General features: G+C 50.0%; 1 protein-coding gene across 4 annotated transcripts in view; it reads right to left on the bottom strand.

Annotated features, from left to right (window-relative positions):
* CALN1 (calneuron 1) overlaps positions 1–18,192 on the bottom strand; it is a 612,973-nt gene that overhangs the window by 279,204 nt on the left and 315,577 nt on the right. For all 4 annotated transcript variants that reach the window (XM_070064499.1, XM_051847931.2, XM_017342575.3 and 1 more), the window contains one exon: positions 14,265–14,408. In XM_070064499.1, coding sequence (XP_069920600.1) covers positions 14,265–14,408 — 144 coding nt within the window. The remainder of the gene's footprint in view (positions 1–14,264; positions 14,409–18,192) is intronic.

Here is an 18,192-nt window from a genome sequence, read left to right as displayed (position 1 = left end):
ACCCAAAAGACAGTTCATCTCTTTTTTGGGATGCAAAATGCACACCACACACATGCTCATACACACATCAGTGTCACTCAAAGCCTGTACGTAGTTTGTTCACTTGACCAATATTAAAATAATACAGGGAACCCCAATCATAATTCTGGTTTTGTCTCTCTGCTGGTCTATCCAAGAGTTTTTTCCAAGACCAAAATTCTGTAATGACTGTGACATTCTATTCATAAAAAAAAAGAAAAAGCCTTAACTTCTTAACTCATCATTGCGTTGCTCACCAAGGACGTCCGGTTCATTCCCCTCTGGGCACACTACAAGTTGAATGCTACTCTGGGCAGGTAGCTGGACAGCAGTGCCCAACTCCTTTTGATGTCAGGCCTGGCCATGTGACTGGCTTTAGCCAATGAAGCATGAACAGACTGATTAAATCATTTAGAGTCCCAGTGTGAGTCACTTGGTCTCTATCAGAGAGTGCAGACTACAGAGTCTATCCCTGAGCTAAAACGGCGCAGAGGAAAAAGACCCATCCACTCACAATGGGCGTGCAGCATGAGTGAGAACTGTAATTCTGTCGGGATTATGGAAGGGTGTTAGTTATTACTGAACTTAGTCTATTCTTTCTCAAACAGATCTGAAGACAAAGTATGCCATCTGCAAAAGAGGAATAAAGAATAACCAATGAAGAAATGCAAACAACTCCCTTCTAAGTTAAAGCAAAAATAAATCCCCACTTTTTACCAATCACATCAGTAATTATTTTTTAAATAAAATATTCAAGAATGGTCAGAGTATTCAAAGAAAGACACTTGCATATATTCCTTTTGTAAACTTTTCCTGGCCAGCGCCACGGCTTACTGGGCTAATCCTCTGCCTGCAGCGCCGGTACCCCGGGTTCTACTCCCGGTTGCTCCTCTTCCAGTCCAGCTCTCTGCTGTGGCCCAGGAAGGCAGTGGAGGATGGCCCAAGTGCTTGGGCCCTGCACCCACATGGGAGACCAGGAGGAAGCACCTGGCTCCTGGCTTCAGATCAGCAGAGCATGCCGGGCCATAGCGGCCACTTGGGGGGTGAACCAATGGAAAAAGGAAGACCTTTCTCTCTGTCTCTCTCTCTCACTGTCTTTAAAAAAAAAAAAAAAAACTTTTCCTATGAAAAATGTCATTCATGTATGAAGAATATTAGCAGGTTCCTGCCTTCCAATATTAGTCTCATTTCTTCTTTCTTTCTTTCTTTTTTTTTTTACAGGCAGAGTGGACAGTGAGAGACAGAGAGAAAGGTCTTCCTTTGCCGTTGGTTCACCCTCCAATGGCCACTGTGGTTGGTGTACCGCGCTGATCCGAAGGCAGGAGCCAGGTGCTTCTCCTGGTCTCCCATGGGGTGCAGGGCCCAAGCACTTGGCCCATCCTCCACTGCCTTCCTGGGCCACAGCAGAGAGCTGACCTGGAAGAGGGGCAACCAGGACAGAATCCGGCGCCCCAACCGGGACTAGAACCCGGTGTGCCAGCGCCGCAGGCGGAGGATTAGCCTAGTGAGCCGTGGCACGGGCCCCCTCAGTGGAATTCTAACATTGCTTTGCTCATCTCTAATTTCAAAGGAAGTGCTGACTTCCTTCCTGTGGAAAACAAGATCTTGGCATCTATGGCCTCACAAAGACCTGATACCACCTACAACGTCTTGTGATGGATTGATAACTGAAAGCAAAGCTTGCGAAGACCCGACTGTCTCAGGTGTCTGGTCTTTATGGTAGCAAACATGGTTTCAAGGACTGTGGGTGGAGCTGCAGCTTCTGGAAGAACCTGGGAGGAAAAATGAGCTCAGTTTGAGCCACAGTCATTCATCTGGAGTGCTTCCATCCTGGCCCGGACTGCCGGAAAGATCCCCAACTTTCACTATGTGATCTGTAGAATCAGACGTTGAATTGAGAGATTCCTCCAGGCCCTCGTGGGAAACGTAGGGCCCTGATTGGAAGGAAGTGAGACTTGAGACCTAGAATGGGGACTCAGATGTTCTCTCTGATATCTCTCTGTGGTCAGACAAGACTGACCACTAACTTGAAGGCCTCTAATACACACAGCTGAGGCAGTTGCCTTCAAAGAAAGGGGATGCCTATTCCAGATATACGCCTTTCGTTATTCACTGTCTCTAACCCCATGACCACAACCAGGTCAGCATACCCCCAGGAGGATGAACTTCGTATCTGATAAGGACAAACAGAGTTGTAGGGTGTTGCTGGGCTGTATCAGCGGGAACCTGGGTGATAGGTGTTAACAACAGATCTCAGGGTGTTAAACCAAGGAAGAGAGAATGTAATATTGGATGAAGCCGCTCTTATTAAAAACAGGTGCACATGTCAGAAATTCTGTATTGAATATGTTGGCTTGAGTAGTTGCAAGTGTCTCAGTGTATTGGAGGTTGGTTGAAAGTCGGAGTCAACTTTTCAGAAGTTGGTCAACTGTCAACAAGAAGGAGGCAGCAGATCGTTCCTGGCAGGCTGGGGTTGCTAAGGGAGACAGGGATATTGGGGTGGGCTTGACATGAGCAGCCGCCACCACCACAAGTCCCATGAGGGCCTAAAGGACTCTCCTTTCAGTAAAATAAACAGGGCTCCAAGAGACACTGTCTTCCGCTCACACACTCTGCTCCCAAACAAGGCTAACTTGGAGAGGGGCTGGGGTCTTTGTCCCAACCAAAGGTGGCTTCAAGAGGACTCGTGTATTCTGTCCCAGTTGCCCCTCTTCCAGGCCAGCTCTCTGCTGTGGCCCGGGAGGGCAGTGGAGGATGGCCCAAGTGCTTGGGCTCCTGCACCCACATGGGAGACCAGGAGGAAGCACCTGGCTCCTGGCTTTGGATCAGCGCAGCGCCGGCTGTAGCAGCCATTTGAGGGGTGACCAACGGAAGGAAAACCTTTCTCTCTGTCTCGCTCTCTCACTGTCTAACTCTGCCTGTCCAAAAAAAAAAAAAAAAAAAAAAAGAGGACTCCTGTTTACAGAGGCTATGGACAACCGAAACACTCACGCATAAGTTTGAAATAATCAAGGTATTCATGACTCTGAAACATGTGTGTGTGTGTGTGTGTGTGTGTGTGTTCTGTTACTGCTTCGGTGTCCTGCTGTCATCCTAAGTGACCTATATCCACGTAAACAAGAAAGGAATCATTTTCTGCAGGATCTGCGCTGATGGCCTGAGATGCACACGGCTCTCACTAGCAGGGTGACTTGGACACGTCACTTACACCATCTGTACCCCATTTCGCTCCTTCTAAAAGGAGACTCCCCTTAGCATCTACGGCTGTTGCAAGGACTCAAGAAAGTGAGGGCTTAGAACGGTGCTTCGTCTACAGAATCAACCTTGTATGCATTTGCTAGCGTCACTGCCACCCGGCGTACCGCCTGGGGTGCTTGGGGAGCGTGATGCAATGGTGTGCCTTTTCATCACTATGAACTACCCACTTAAAACTGGAAACAGTAAGCTCAGAGAAGGCCATGCAGGAGTTCATTAACAGAGTGAAATGCAAAAAGAGGCATGCATTTGCAAAACGCATTCTCCTATCATTGTTCTTCGCCACACTCATGTCTTTTGCAATTGACCACAGGTTTTGAAAGTTCTAAATCCTCATGCTTTGAGTTACTGGTCGGAAACCAGGGACGGCCTCAGAGGAGGAAACACAATTGGGTTTGCTACCCCTGTCTTACAGTGTGCCCTAGATTAAGGCCACTCAAACTTTTTTGAAAAAAATTAAATTTATTTTGGAGGCCTGGTGGATGCCTGCATCCCATATCAGAGTGCAGGTTCAAGTCCTGGCTGTCCCACTTCTTATCCAGCTTCCTGCAAATGCACTTGGGAACACAATGGATGATGGTCCAAGTACTTGGGACCTGCCACCCATGTAGGAGACCTTGATGGAGCTCCAGGCCCCTGGCTTCGACCTAGCCCAGAGCTGGCTGTTGAGAGCATTTGGGGGGTGAACCAGCAGATGAAGGTCTCTGTCTGTCTGAGTGTGTGTCTCTTTCTGTTTCTTTGTGTCTCAAATAATTTCTTTTAAAAATTCTACTTTATTTAAATTACTGGGCTCCCAGGCTCTGTCTCTGGAGATTCTAATTCTACCAGCCCGGTTTGCTGTTGCCTTGTTTTGGATGTGTGCTCAGGTTTGGGGACCCCTGCTTTCACCTCTCCCTGGCTGCATTGTCCCTCATGAAGTCTGTGGGTGAGCAGCTTCTCTCATACCCAGGAAAGAAATGGGCATCCTGGGGCCAGCGCCATGGCTCACTTGGTTAATCCTCCACCTGCGGTGCCGGCATTCCATAGGGGTGCCGGGTTCTAGTCCGGCTGCTCCTCTTCCAGTCCAGCTCTCTGCTGTGGCCTGGGAGGGCAGTGGAGGATGGCCTGGGTGCTTGGGCCCCTGCACCCACATGGGAGATCAGGAGAAGCACCTGGCTCCTGGCTTCGGATTGGCGCAGTGCCAGACGTAGCGGCCATTTGGGGGGTGAACCAATGGAAGGAAGACCTTTCTCTCTGTCTCTCTCTCTCACTGTCTATAACTCTATCTGTCAAATAAATTTTAAAAAAAAGAAAAAAAAGAAATGGGCATCCTGGCTCATGAAATGGACTGTTCTAACCCGTTGTCTGATACCATAAGGAAAGATCACAGCTTGGGGAATTTATAAACAGCAGAGGTTGATTTGGCTCATGGTTCTGGAGGCTGCCAAGTTCAAGAACACAGCACCAGCCTCTGCTTGTCGCCCGGCGAGGGCTGTCTTGGTGCATCATAGGGCATCTCATGGGGAGACAGGGCAGGGGAACCATAGAGAGCTCACTTTGGTAGCAAAGCCACTACCCTGACAACCCCCAAAACCCATGATTGGATTGACCGAATCACCTCCCCATCTCCAAATACTATGAGAGATTAAATTTCCAACGCATGAAATTTGTACATCACATAGATCTAATGTAAGTTCCAGAACACTGCTGATGTGTTTGAAGGTGAAGAGGAAGTGAATCCTTCTAGAATTGAACACAGAGCTCTGCTTTCTAGGAGACTGTCAAGTGAAATCGCAGTCCTATTACTGTGACTTATCAGCATTGGATGAACTTTTTTTTTTTTTTTTTTTTTTTTGGACAGGCAGAGTGGACAGTGAGAGAGAGAGAGAGAAAGGTCTTCCTTTGCCATTGGTTCACCTCCAATGGCCGCCGCGGCCGGCGCACCGCACTGATCCGGTGGCAGGAGCCAGGTGCTTCTCCTGGTCTCCCATGGGGTACAGGGCCCAAGCACCTGGGCCATCCTCCACTGCACTCCCTGGCCACAGCAGAGAGCTGGCCTGGAAGAGGGGCAACCGGGACAGAATCCGGCGCCCCGACCGGGACTAGAACCCGGTGTGCCGGCGCCGCTAGGCGGAGGATTAGCCTAGTGAGCCGCGGCGCCGGCTGGATGAACATTCTTGATGCATCGTGGTAACTGGAAGAGGGGTTCTGTGGATACACAAGCCAAACAAAATGACACTGCTAACTACTTTCATGTGAGTTTGGCCATGATTCTGTTCTTGCACGGCCCAGTGGTCTGTCTCAAAATGAACCAAAACCGAATCTGGGTGACCATCAAAATAAGCAAGTTCACATACAAGAGGCAGGTGAGAACGCCTTTTAAATTGAAGGCAACTGAATCAAATTCACCATCTGGACAATAGAGAGTCTAAAAAAAAAAAAAAAAAACTCCAACTATGTGGTGGAAGAAGGCGTAAAAGAATTTCCAAACAGGACCCGATTTGTTAGAATGGCAGACACTTCCCCGACAGTTGAGATGCAAAAGGTAAATCCAGCAGAGAGACACAAAGGTCTGTATTTGTTTCAAAGAGAGAACACTGAGGGTGGGCTTTTGGGCCCAGCAGTTAAGATCCAGGTAAGAGACCTGCACTCTGCAGAAAAGTGCTGGAGTCAACTCGCTCCAGCTCCTGACTCCAGACTCCTGCAAATGCAGACCCTGGGCGGCAGTGGTGAGGCCTGAGCACTTGGGTCCCTGCCACTGGTGTGGAAGACCTGCCTGGGTTGAGTTCCCTGCTACTGGCTTCAGCCCAGCCCAGCCTTGGCCATGGTGGACATACGGGGAGTGAACTACTGCACATCAGTCTCTCTCTCTCTCCCTCTCCTCAAATAAATAAATAGATAGATAGATAAAGGAGGGTCATTGGCTCTTTAAGCACAGGCGAGGCACGGGCTGCTTGGAGAAGGAGAGGACTGGGTGGGGGGAAATGTGACTGGGGCAGATGCAAGGGCCATGGGCTGCATACTAGGGGATTCCAATTCAATCCCATCAAGGTGGCATGTGCCAATGCCATCTCACTATTCCAAGTGATCAATTTCAGTTCACAATTGATCATAATGAAAGGACTAAGAGTCAAAGGGAGCACATAAACAAGTCTAGTATCTGCTAACACTAACCGATAGAATAAATAAAGGGGAGAGTGATCCAACATGGGAAGTGAGATACTCAGCAGACTCATAGAATGGCAGATGTCCTAAATAGCACTCTGGCCTCAGAATCAGCCCTAAAGGCACTCGGATCTGGCTGAAAAGCCCATGAGAGTATTTCAGGCATGGAAAGCCAAGACACTCTGTCAAAAAGATCTCTGTGAGTGAGATCCCAGTGGAAAGAACAGGTCTTCAAAGAGGGAGGTGCCTTTCTCTGAAGGGAGGAGAGAACCTCCACTTTGACTATGACCTTGTCTAAACAAGATAAGAGTCGGAGAACTCAAGGGGCTTCCATAGCCTTGGAAACTCATGACTGGTGCATAGGGAGATTACTGATGCCATAAACAGGAGTGTCAATTTGTAAAGTCAACAACAGGAGTCACTGTGCACTTACTCCTCATGTAGGATCTCTGTCCTTAATGTGCTGTACACTGAGGCTTAATGCTATAACAAGTACTCAAACAGTATATTTCACTTTGTGTTTCTATGGGGGTGCAAACTGTTGAAATCTTTACTTAATGTACACTAAACTGATCTTCTGTTAAAAAAAAAAAAGAAAAAAAGAAAAGAAACTATCAATTCCCAACTTGACTCTCACTGGGATTAAACATGACAATAGGTCTGATCTGATTTCATCATCATGTAAAAAAAAATCATCTATTATTTTTCACTTTATGTTCCTGTGTGGGAACAAACTGTTGAAATCCTTACTTAAGGTATACTAAGCTGATCTTCTGTATACTAAGATAATCGAAAATGAATCTTGATGTGAATGGAAGGGGAGAGGGAGTGGGAAAGGGGAGGGTGGTGGGTGGGAGGGACGGTATGGGGGGGAAAGCCATTGTAACCCATGAGACGTACTTTGGAAATTTATATTCATTAAATAAAAGATAAAAAAAAAATTAAAAAAAAATAAAAAAAAAGTAGCTAATTTGCAAAAAAAAAAAAAAAAAAAAAAGAATGCCTCCTGGTTTGGTGTTCCAGGAAACAACATGCACAGTTTGCTGGATTCACTCCAGATCATCACAGCAGTGTGGTTGTTGAAACCACTGAAAATGCAAAAAATAGTTTAAAAAAAAAAAAAAAAAGAACCCTTGAAGATACCCAGCATGCATTGCCCAGGGACTGAGACAGGAAGCCTGGAGGGCCCCGGGAGCTGCTTCAGAGCTGAGGGAAGCCAGAGGGGCCTGGCAGAGCCCACAGAAGCCCTTCCCATGCCACTGCTCTACAGGAATTCAGCTTTCGAGACAGCGTCTGGTGGGACCATCAGATGTCAGGATGCATGGGAGAGAGGCGATCCCTGGTGCTCCATGGATGCAAGGCGTGAGAAAATGAGTGCAGGCTTCCAGAATCGGGGCGGATGGGGGAGGTCTTAGCACAGAACATTCTGGAAAGGAGAGCCCCGACCTCCAGCTGCTGGTACTAAGAGAAAAGTCACCTTAGCTGCAGAGGAGGACCAGACAGGAAGCAGACCTACGTTAAAGTTCCAAGGAAGAACTTGGTAGCAGTGGGCCAAAGAGGAAGCCCTGGCCCCTGGGCAGAAGTGTGGAGGCTGTATTTATTGAACTCCAAGTGGTTTGGTCCATGTGTGTGCATGAGCACACATGTGTGCTCACACATGCACAAACCGTCCCGCCACTGACAGCAGACTGGCTACAGGCCAGGAGAGCAATCCCAGACCATCCTGCCTGCCTTCCACTCTGTCCCCTGGAAAACTGTCTGGCTGCGTCTGTGTCCAGGAAATCCCGGCGAACTTCCTAATCCAAGGAGGCTACTGTTACATGTGTAGCCCGCCAGGCACCCCACGCCCAAACAGCCACCTAATGAAAACCTTATGTATGGGCTGGGGCTGCGCGGCAGACAAACGCATGCTAATTCCAGCCAGGCCTGGTGCCCAAGGGATGACCTCACTGTCGGGCAAAAAGGCAGGGACCCCAGAAAGAGGTCAGTGCGTGGGGCAGACTTGGTCCTAATCACAGCCAGCTGGGATGGAGGAGGGCACCCCCCCAACCCTTCCTGCTGGCCCTGGATTTCAGGGCCCCTTGGGCAGGGGAAGGGGGGAGGCAGGCTTATCTCCCAGCTACAGATCCTAGGCTCTGCACTGAACACTCTGTGTTTTTGAGGGTTGGAGGGGAAAGCCATAAAAATCCCTGCCATTGCACATGTTCCAGACCAAAGAGAAACTTAATTAGGTAGGGGCCAAACCTCTGGGGAAGATCCCCAGTTAGGAGGGAGGAAGGAAGGATATAATTAGAGCCTGTTTTTTTTTTTTTTTTCAAAAGCAGGAGAGCTCCAAAAGTCCTGAGAAACAGCCAAGATACCCAGATCCAGAATCTGCTGCCCCAGACGCTTGCCTCGCTGGCATCATTTAGACGAAGCTCAAAGACGTGCATTTGTACCTCGGACTGCGCAGTTCCGCCACGGTCTCCAAGCACTTAGGCATTTCATAATTTGTCCAGGCCATGCCTTTTGCCTACATTGCTGTTTTATTTTCAGGCTTTTTTTTTTTGTCCTAAATCTTTCATTGGCAACAACGTAAATGCTTGAGAAAGCTGTCCTTCAAAAATAGATAAACGTGAGTCCGGGGCTGTGGTGCAGTAGGTTACGCTACTGCTTGCAATGGTTGCATCCCATAGAAAAGTGCTGGTTTGAGTCCTGGCTATTCCAGCTCCCTGTGAATTCACCGGGAGGGCAACAGAGATGGAGTTCCAGGTCCTGGCTTTGGTTTGGATCAGCCCCGACCATTGCAGCCATTTGGAGAGTGAACCACAGGGTACAAGATCTCTCCTCTCTCCTCCCTCTCTCTCTCTCTCTCTCTCTCTCTCTTCCTCTCCCTTTCTCTCTCTCTCACTCTGCCTATCAAATAATTCTTTAAAATCAATGTGTCTTTACCCAATGGGTCACCATAAAATAACTAAGGACATGGGCTCTTGGTAAAGGAAGTGATAGAAACTCTCTATGAAATAAGCTCTACCAATGAGTTGCGACTAGAGAGGTGTAACCTGACATTTCTTACACCACATTCCAGACGGAGCCCCTCCCAGAGTCCTGATGAGCCGGATGCTTGCACAACAGCCTTACACAGGTCCCCCGGGACCCTGAGCCCTCCTGGAAGCAGGCAAGGGTTGCCACGGTATAGAGATCCCCTGCGTGGAGATCCCAGGAGTGAACACAGGAGTTGTCCACGGCCTCATGGTCTAGGGTTTTGTTACCTGCAGTTCAAAAACATTAAATGGAAAATTGTCTAGAGGGAAGCGAGGTGTGGGATTTAAATGCAGCACCGTTCAGAGCAGTGGGGTGAGCTCTCTTGCTGCCCAAATGCATCTCATCCAGGGCATGAACCAGCCTCTTGTTCAGAGTATCCACACTGCATACGCTACCCCTTTGTTAATGACTGAGTAACTGTCTCTGTTATCAGAGCTCCTGTGTTCAAGTAACCCGAATTACATTGTTAGTGATCGTTACTCTCTTATTTTGCCTAACGTACAGATTAGACTTTATTGTAGCTTTGGCTGTTAAGGGAAAAACAACCCTTGTATGTATGGAGCTCAATACTATCTGTGGTTTCAGGCATTCAGATAAGGTTCTTGGCACGTGTTGTCCAAGGACAAGGGGGAACTACTTATACAGTAGAAAGGAAGGCGATAGAGCTTCGGTGGAGACCCCTAAATCTCAGAGGCGTGCCTCGCCCACAGTAGCCCAGCTTGCTTTTATTTGTTAATTAGGCACCAGTCTTGGGCCCAGAGGTTCACGCGCCTGCATCTCAGATCTGCATGGCTGGGTTTGAATCCTGGCTTTTGCTACGGATTTCAGCTCCCCACTAATGCAGAATCGGGTGTGGGGGGCATGAGTAATGGCTCAAGTAATTGAGCCTCTTCCCCAACTCAGGGGAAATGCAGGCATTTAGGGAATGAACCAGTGGATTCCCATACATACTCCCCCCCCCCCCCAAATAAAAACAAGTAAGTAAAGCTGTTAACTTATCCTATTTGCATTTGGTCCATTTCTGGAGACTTTGTTGTGAGATTTAATGCTTCAATGAGAAGCATTAAAACCTCAGTTCTGTTTTTATGATTTTATGGAAGAAACTTGTTTTATTTTTTTTTCCGCAATTGTACCTCTAAAAGGATGATGGAAGTGCATGGAAGAGAGATTTTTTTTGCCATAAAATATGTGCTTTGCTCCAGCTTTTCAGAACTATTTCTGATACACAAAGCAAGGTCAAACCAGGCCCCCGAAGCCGCGATGAATCACGACCCATCCGAGCAGTGAGGACACACATACAACCGAATGCCCTGGATGAAGCAGCCTGAGCCTGACCAGGGAATACATGGCCACAGCTGCACCAGCTGCACTTGGGGCTGGCACAGAGTTCCTTTGCCATATGGTCACCCTTCTTCTCGTCCTTCCAACGAGGCCAGCAAGCACAAGAGAGAGAACCGCGTGCTTGGAACCAGCCTGCAGGGTGTGTCTGCACCTCTGACCATGACCTTGGTCCCTTCCTCCCTCCAGGAAGCTTTGTGCCCCTTTCCTCTGGCCGCTCTCCCTTGCTCCAGTGCTTTTCATAGTCTACCCAAGGGCACCATAAGCCCACCGCTCATGCGGCCTGATGCCGGGAATAAGCCTGCTTTTCAGAGTGGGGAAGTGGATGCAGACAAGGCCAAGAAGAAATCTTCCTGCACCTTGAGCCAGGGCAGGATCCACGTGCTGATCTAGGACAGAGCTCAGGAATTTAAGGCAGAAAAGAACCGTCAAGATTATTGAATGCTTATCAAATGCAATCATTTTATAGAATATTCAATGTAATTTAGTTTAATTTTTTTTTTTTTTAATTTGAGAGAGGGAGCACTCCCACCCACTGGCTCACTCCCCAGTGCTGGACCAGGCTGAAGCCAGGAGCTGGGAACTGCCTCTGGGTCTGGCTCATGGGTGACAGGGACTCAGCTGCTCCAGTCATCAGCTGCTGCCTCCCCGGATGCTATGAGCAGGAAGCTGGAACTGGAAGCTGAGCTAGGACTTCAACAAGGCTCTCGGATACGGACCACGGACATCCCAAGCAGCAGCTTAACGGCTGGGCCGAACTGCCTGTCCGTTGATCCAAAACGTCTTCCCCCAGGGCCTTTACCGCACAAGAAAGTACGAGGTCAGTGGAGCTGGTGCACAATCCTGACGCAGCTTGCGGAAGCTGAGCTGAATGGCGGAGACAGTGAAGAGCAATCATGACGAATGATGCCTGGATGCAGGGTAGCTTGCCCCACGTTTTCACACACTGGATGTCCACAGACTCTCTGAGTCTATCAAGCCTGGTGTTATCATTCCCACTCGGCACAGGAGGAAACAGAGGCAGAGGCCAGCAATTCAGTCTCCTGAACCAGTGTGCTGCAGCTGGTTTATATCATGTCTCGCTCTCTTTCTGTAAGCCCTGCTTTATTTAAAACCCCCCTTCCTCCAGGAAGCCTGACCTGGTTAATCCCAGGTCAATGGAAACTTTTTTTTTTTTTCTGACAGGCAGAGTGGACAGTGAGAGAGAGAGAGAGAAAGGTCTTCCTTTTGCCGTTGGTTCACCCTCCAATGGCCGCTGCGGCTGGCGCACAGTGCTGATCCGAAGCCAGGAGCCACATGCAGGTCTCCCATGCAGGTGCAGGGCCCAAGAACTTGGGCCATCCTCCACTGCACTCCCAGCCCACAGTAGAGAGCTGGCCTGGAAGAGGAGCAACCAGGACAGAATCTGGCACCCCGACCGGGACTAGAACCCGGGGTGCCAGCGCCGCAGGTGGAGGATTAGCCTAGTGAGCCACGGCGCTGGCCAATGGAAACTTTTTAAAAACAAAGGAACACTTTCATCAATGAGGTTTTCTGTAGGAACACACTACATGGAATGGACTCAAAAGAAGCTGTTATGCCCACCTATCTACTCTGCACCATAAAAGTACGACCCTGGGGCCTGTGCTGTGGCATAGCGGGTAAGGCCACCGCCTGCAGTGCCGGCACCCCATATGGGTGCTGGTTCGAGTCCTGGTTGCTCCACTTCTGATCCAGCTCTGTTATGGCCTGGGAAAGTGGTAGAAGATGGCCCAAGTCCTCGGGCCCCTGCACCCACCTGGGAAACCCAGAAGAAGCTCCTGTATCCTGGCTTCGGATCAGCGCAGCTCCGGCCATTGCAGCCAACTGGGGAGTGAACCGGCGGATGCAAGACCTCTCTCTCTCTCTCTCTCTCTCTCTCTCTCTCTGCCTCTCGTTCTCTCTCTGTGTTACTCTGACTTTAAATAAATAAATAAATCTTTTTTTATTTTAAGATTCATTTTTATTTATTTTAATGACAGAGTTACAGAGAGAGGTAGAAATAGAGAGGTCTTCCATCTGCTGGTTCACTCCCCAGATGGCCGCAATGGCCGGAGCTGCATCGATCCGAAGCCAGGAGCCAGGAGCTTCTTCTGGGTCTCCCATGAGGGTACAGGGGCCCAAGGACTTGGGCCATCTTCTACTCCTTTCCCAGGCCATAGCAGAGACCTGGATCGGAAGTGAAGCAACCAGGACCAGAACCGGCGCCCACATGGGATGTCGGCGCTCCAGGCCAGGGCTTTAACCCCCTGCACTACAGCACCGGCCCCAATATATAAATCTTTAAAAAAATACAACCTGTCCTTTAAAAATATAAAAATTCAAGTATTCTTAGAAATGCATATTATGGCCAGCGCCTCGGCTCACTAGGCTAATCCTCCGCCTTGCGGCGCCAGCACACCGGGTTCTAGTCCCGGTCGGGGTGCCAGATTCTGTCCCAGTTGCCCCTCTTCCAGCCCAGCTCTCTGCTGTGGCCCGGGAGTGCAGTGGAGGAGGGCCCAAGTGCTTGGGCCCTGCACCCCATGGGAGACCAGGAAAAGCACCTGGCTCCTGCCTTCGGATCAGCACAGTGCTCCGGCCGCAGCGGCCATTGGAGGGTGAACCAATGGCAAAGGAAGACCTTTCTCTCTGTCTCTCTCTCTCACTGTCCACTCTGCCTGTCAAAAAGAAAAAGAAAAAAAGAAATGCATATTATGAAAAAGTTGTACATGAATTTCAAAAGATTTGGGGATCAAATGACCTTTGCATTCTACTTCCCATACTCTGATTCTGTGTATGTGTAACATTTAGAGGTGGCAACCTCCTGGGGGCAGAAAGGAGACCCTGGTGGCCTGTGGCTTAGGGAGATACAAGTGATAGAAGATAAGGACTAAGCCAGACAGGACTTATTTTAGAAGTGATGAAAATGGCAGGCATTTGGCATAGCAATTAAGATGCTCCCACCCCGAATCAGAGGGCCTGGGTTTCAGTCCCGTCCCCACGCCTGACTCCCGCTTCCTGTTAATGTGCACACAGGGAGGCAGCAGGTGATGGCTCAAGTGCCTGGGTTCCTGCCACTCAAGTGGGAGACCTGGATTGAGTTCATGGCTCCTGGGTTTGGCCTGGCATAGCCCTGGGTATTGCAAGCACTTGGGGAGTGAATCAATGGATGGGTGAGCATGCTCTCTCTCTCTCTCTCTCTGGACCCCCCCAACACACACCCATCTGTAAAATAATTAAATTAAAAAAGCAGGTGTTCCAATTTCCACATCGGCCAGAACTCCTTCGGTTGTGACCCCAAACCCAACTGTGCAACCCCCAGAACTCTGCAGATCGTCGCGGCAAACCCCTGATCTAATCCAAGTTTCCTCCTCCGATGGAAACCGAGACACGACCCCCCCAGTCTCTTGACTCCAAGTGCAAGGTCCCTTATCCATCCGGCACCCTCTGCCTTCCGCCAGTGACACGGGGCTCACCCCAGGCCTTACCGTCCATGTCCAAACGTTGCATGATGATGGCCAGCTCCACCTCACTCGGCATGTACCCCAAAGAGCGCATGGCCATGCCCAGCTCCTGCTTGGAAATGAAGCCATTTCCATCTCGGTCCAGCACCCGGAAGGCCTCTCGGATTTCTACAAGGGAAAGCAAAGAAAGTGCAATGGTTACGTGGCTGGCACAGATCCGACTCATGACTGTTACTGCTGACTCCTCACCACTTTCCAACTGTATGGTAAAACCCTTCCAACAGGGGGCAGCAGATGGGTGCAGTGGTGAGCACACCACTTGGGATGCCTGCATTCCCCATGGGAATGCCTGGGTGTGGGTTCTAGCTCTGCTCCTGATTCCAGCTTCCTGGAATTTCCAGTTCAAGTCCCAGCTCCTCCACTTCCAGTTCCAGCTTCCTGCTGAGGTGCACCCTGGGAGGCAGCAGGTGGTGACTCGAGTCCTTGGGTCCCTGTCAACCAAGTAGGAGACAAAGATTGAATTCAAGACCCCTGGCTTTGGCCTAGCTCAGCCTTGACGGTTGCAGTCATTTGAGGGGAGTGAACAGTCCCCAGAAATGGACAGAAGTACATTCTCTCTCTCTCTCTCTCTCTCTCTCTCTCTCTCTCTCTCACTCTCTCTCTCTCTCCCTCCCTTCCAAATAAATAAAAATTAGGGAAAAATCTTTTTTTAAAGATTTATTTTGGCTGGCGCAGGGGATCACTAGGCTAATCCTCCACCTGCAGCGCCGGCACCCCGGGTTCTAGTCCCAGTCGGGGTGCTGGATTCTGTCCCAGTTGCTCCTCTTCCAGGCCAGCTCTCTGCTGTGGCCAGGGAGTGCAGGGGAGGATGGCCCAAGTCCTTGGGCCCTGCACCCGCATGGGAGACCAGGAGAAGCACCTGGCTCCTGGCTTCAGATCAGCGCGGTGCGCCGGCTGCAGTGGCAATTGGAGGGTGAACCAACGGCAAAAGGAGGACCTTTCTCTCTGTCTCTCTCAATGTCCACTCTGCCTGGCAAAAAAAAAAAAATTATTTTATTTATTTGAAAGAGTTACAGAGAGAGGTAGAGACAGAGACAGAGAGGTTCTCCATCCGCTGGTTCACTCCTCAAATGGCTGCAACAGCTGGGGCTGGGCCAATCTGAAGCCAGTAGCCAGGAGCTTCTTCCGGGTCTCCCATGTGAGTGCAGGGGCCCAAGGACTTGGGCCATCTTCTGCTGCTTTCCCAGGCCATAGCAGAGAGCTGGATCAGAAATGGAGCAGTCGCAACTTGACCCAGTGCCCATATAGGATGCTGGCAATGCAGGTGGCTGCTTTACCCACTACGCCACAGCGCCAGCCCCTCCCCCCGCAAAAAAAAAATCTTTAATTAGATAAAATGCCAGGAAAGGAACAAACAAAAAGACAACAAAATTTTAAAATAAGGAATGCAGGGGAGAGAGGGAAAAAAAATAAAAGGCAAAGACGATGCCTGGCCCTGGGTGTCCTCAGCCAGTATAGCAGGCACACAGGTGGACGTGGCCTCAACACGGACTCCTGTTGGCCAAGGTCACTTCCCGGAAAGTTTCAACTGCTGAGCTAGGCCGACCTGGCCTTCGCTGCTGCCCTCAGGAGGCAGGGGACCGAGACTCCCCTTGTAGATGGATTGCACAGCCCTGCTGCGACGGGAACTGTGCAGAAAGCCTTCTCCACTCATCGGAGGACAGGAGTTAAGCACCCTGCTGTTTTTATTTCATTCCTCTAATTTACAGTGGTTTTACGGCTATAAACAACCTCCGATCAATAACAGTGCCATGGAAGCTCAAAAGACATCTTTAATCACTTTCTCCCGGGTCTGCAGAGACCTTGATGCTGCTATCAATACGGCCTGTTTCACTGGGCAAGCGATCTTCCCTCCTCTCGCCACCTTCCCCACCCAGGCTGGGGCTGCTCTGAGCGCCGAGAGCATCCCTCCAGATCCCCTGCGGCTGTTCCTCCTGGGCTGGCTGCATAAGTCCCCACACATCATAGCCCTGCGAGGCACAGCACTGGGAAGCCGAGATCCCACTGGGAAGAACGGCAGGTTTTTCCATCATAGCTGAGCATGCCAGACCTGCAACAGCTTGGTGCTTTCATTAATAAATCCATCAATAAGCCCAAGGCAGGCTCAGGTACAGCAGCTGCCAACAGTCACCCAAGAGTCACTCCACACTGCTGACTGATCACGTAAAGAGTACTGTGCTCTGAGCACATCCTATAGAAAGATTAAATGTGATGGGGCCAGCGCTGTGGCGTAGCGGGTAAAGCTGCCGCCTGCCATGCCAGCACCCCATATGGGTGCCGGTTCAAGTCCCCACTGCTCCACTTCCAATCCAGCTCTCTGCTATGACCTGGGAAAGCAGTGGAAGATGGCCCAAGTCCTTGGGCCCCTGCACCCACATGGGAAACCTGGAAGAAGCTCCTAGCCCCTAGTTTTGTGCTGGCACAATTCCAGCCGTTTTAGACAACTGGGGAGTGAACCAGCAGATGGAAGTCCTCTCTCTGTCTCTCCTTCTCTCTCTGTGTTAACTCTTTCAAGTAAATAAATAAATCTTAAAGAAAGAAAGAAAGATTAAATGTGCTCCACCAGGCATTAGAGCTCTGCTCCTTGGCCCTATAATTAAAAAAAAAATCACTGTTATTTATTTGAATGGCATAGTGACAGAGACAAGGAAAGACAGAAAGAGAACGAGATCTCGCAGCCACTGGTTCGCTCTCCAAATGGCTGCAATCAGCCGGCACTGGACTAGGACGAAGCCAGAAGCCAAAAACTCCATCCAGCTCACCCATGTGGGTGGTGTGGGCCACTGTCTGCTCCTTTCCCCAGACACATTATCAGGGAGCTGGACCGGAAGCAAAGCAGCCGGCACTGAACAAACGTCCAACACAGGTGCCAGCATTGCAAGCAGAGGCTTAACCCACTGCAACACAACACAGGCACCTTAGCCCCGTGCTTCAATGGGAACAGAAACTTCCGGTTGCTCCCCAAACGCAAACAGGACACTTGGCCCTGGCCCATTTATTTACCAGCTCTCCAAATATCTGACTGGGCTCCTGGAAATAATCTGGAATTTCACACCCTTGTCTCGGCAACGCTGTTTCTCCTTTGTACTAGTTTCTTGTGTTGGCTGTCACAAATCACCACGTTGATGGTGACATAAGCAGTCTGGAGGCTGGACAGGTGACATCGGCATCACTAAACCCCAGTCAAGAGGTCAGCAGAGCTGTGCTCCCTCTGGGGGCTCCCAGGGAACCCATGCTTTTCCTCCTCCTGCCACAGGTGGCTGCCAGCACCCCTTGGCTTGTGGCCACATCACTCCAAGCTCTGCCTTCTCCTCTTCTGCCTACAAGGACACTGTGTTTGCAAGGAGGGGCACTCAGAAAATCCAGAACAACCATTCCCCTTCCCAAGATCCCTCATGCAGTCACATCTTCTAAGGCATCTATAGATTAGGATTTGAGATCATCAGGGGTTGTTTTTCTGATTGCTAGCCTACATGGCACAGTACTTCTGCCTCAAACACTGTCCCTTCTTCTTTCCCTGCCAAAATCACACAGGTCTTTCAAGGCCAGATTGGGGGCCTGTATTCCACAAGAATGTCTTTGCTCACCGCAGCCAAGTTCCCTCCTCTCCTGCTGACCGTCGGCGGTGGCAGATTTGTGCCTTCCACGAGAATACCATGACTGGTGTAGAAATTCCGGCTTCTCCTCTAAGCTCTGAGCTCCTCACACACCTGTACCCCCCACCCCCACTCTACAGGAGCCGAGGCATGGATAGCTGTTCAACGGACGATGAGTCTGATAGGGGTCATAGATCAGTAGAAAATTCATTATCAATACTAATTCCTCACGCCCAGTGTTTTCTGTGAGCACATATGAGCTCCAGCAGAGAGAAAGCCAGCCACCGAGCTGGGAC

Source organism: Oryctolagus cuniculus, chromosome 19, assembly GCF_964237555.1.
Source record: "Oryctolagus cuniculus chromosome 19, mOryCun1.1, whole genome shotgun sequence".
Lineage (NCBI taxonomy): Eukaryota > Metazoa > Chordata > Mammalia > Lagomorpha > Leporidae > Oryctolagus > Oryctolagus cuniculus.
This window is presented reverse-complemented; position numbering and strand designations above follow the sequence as displayed.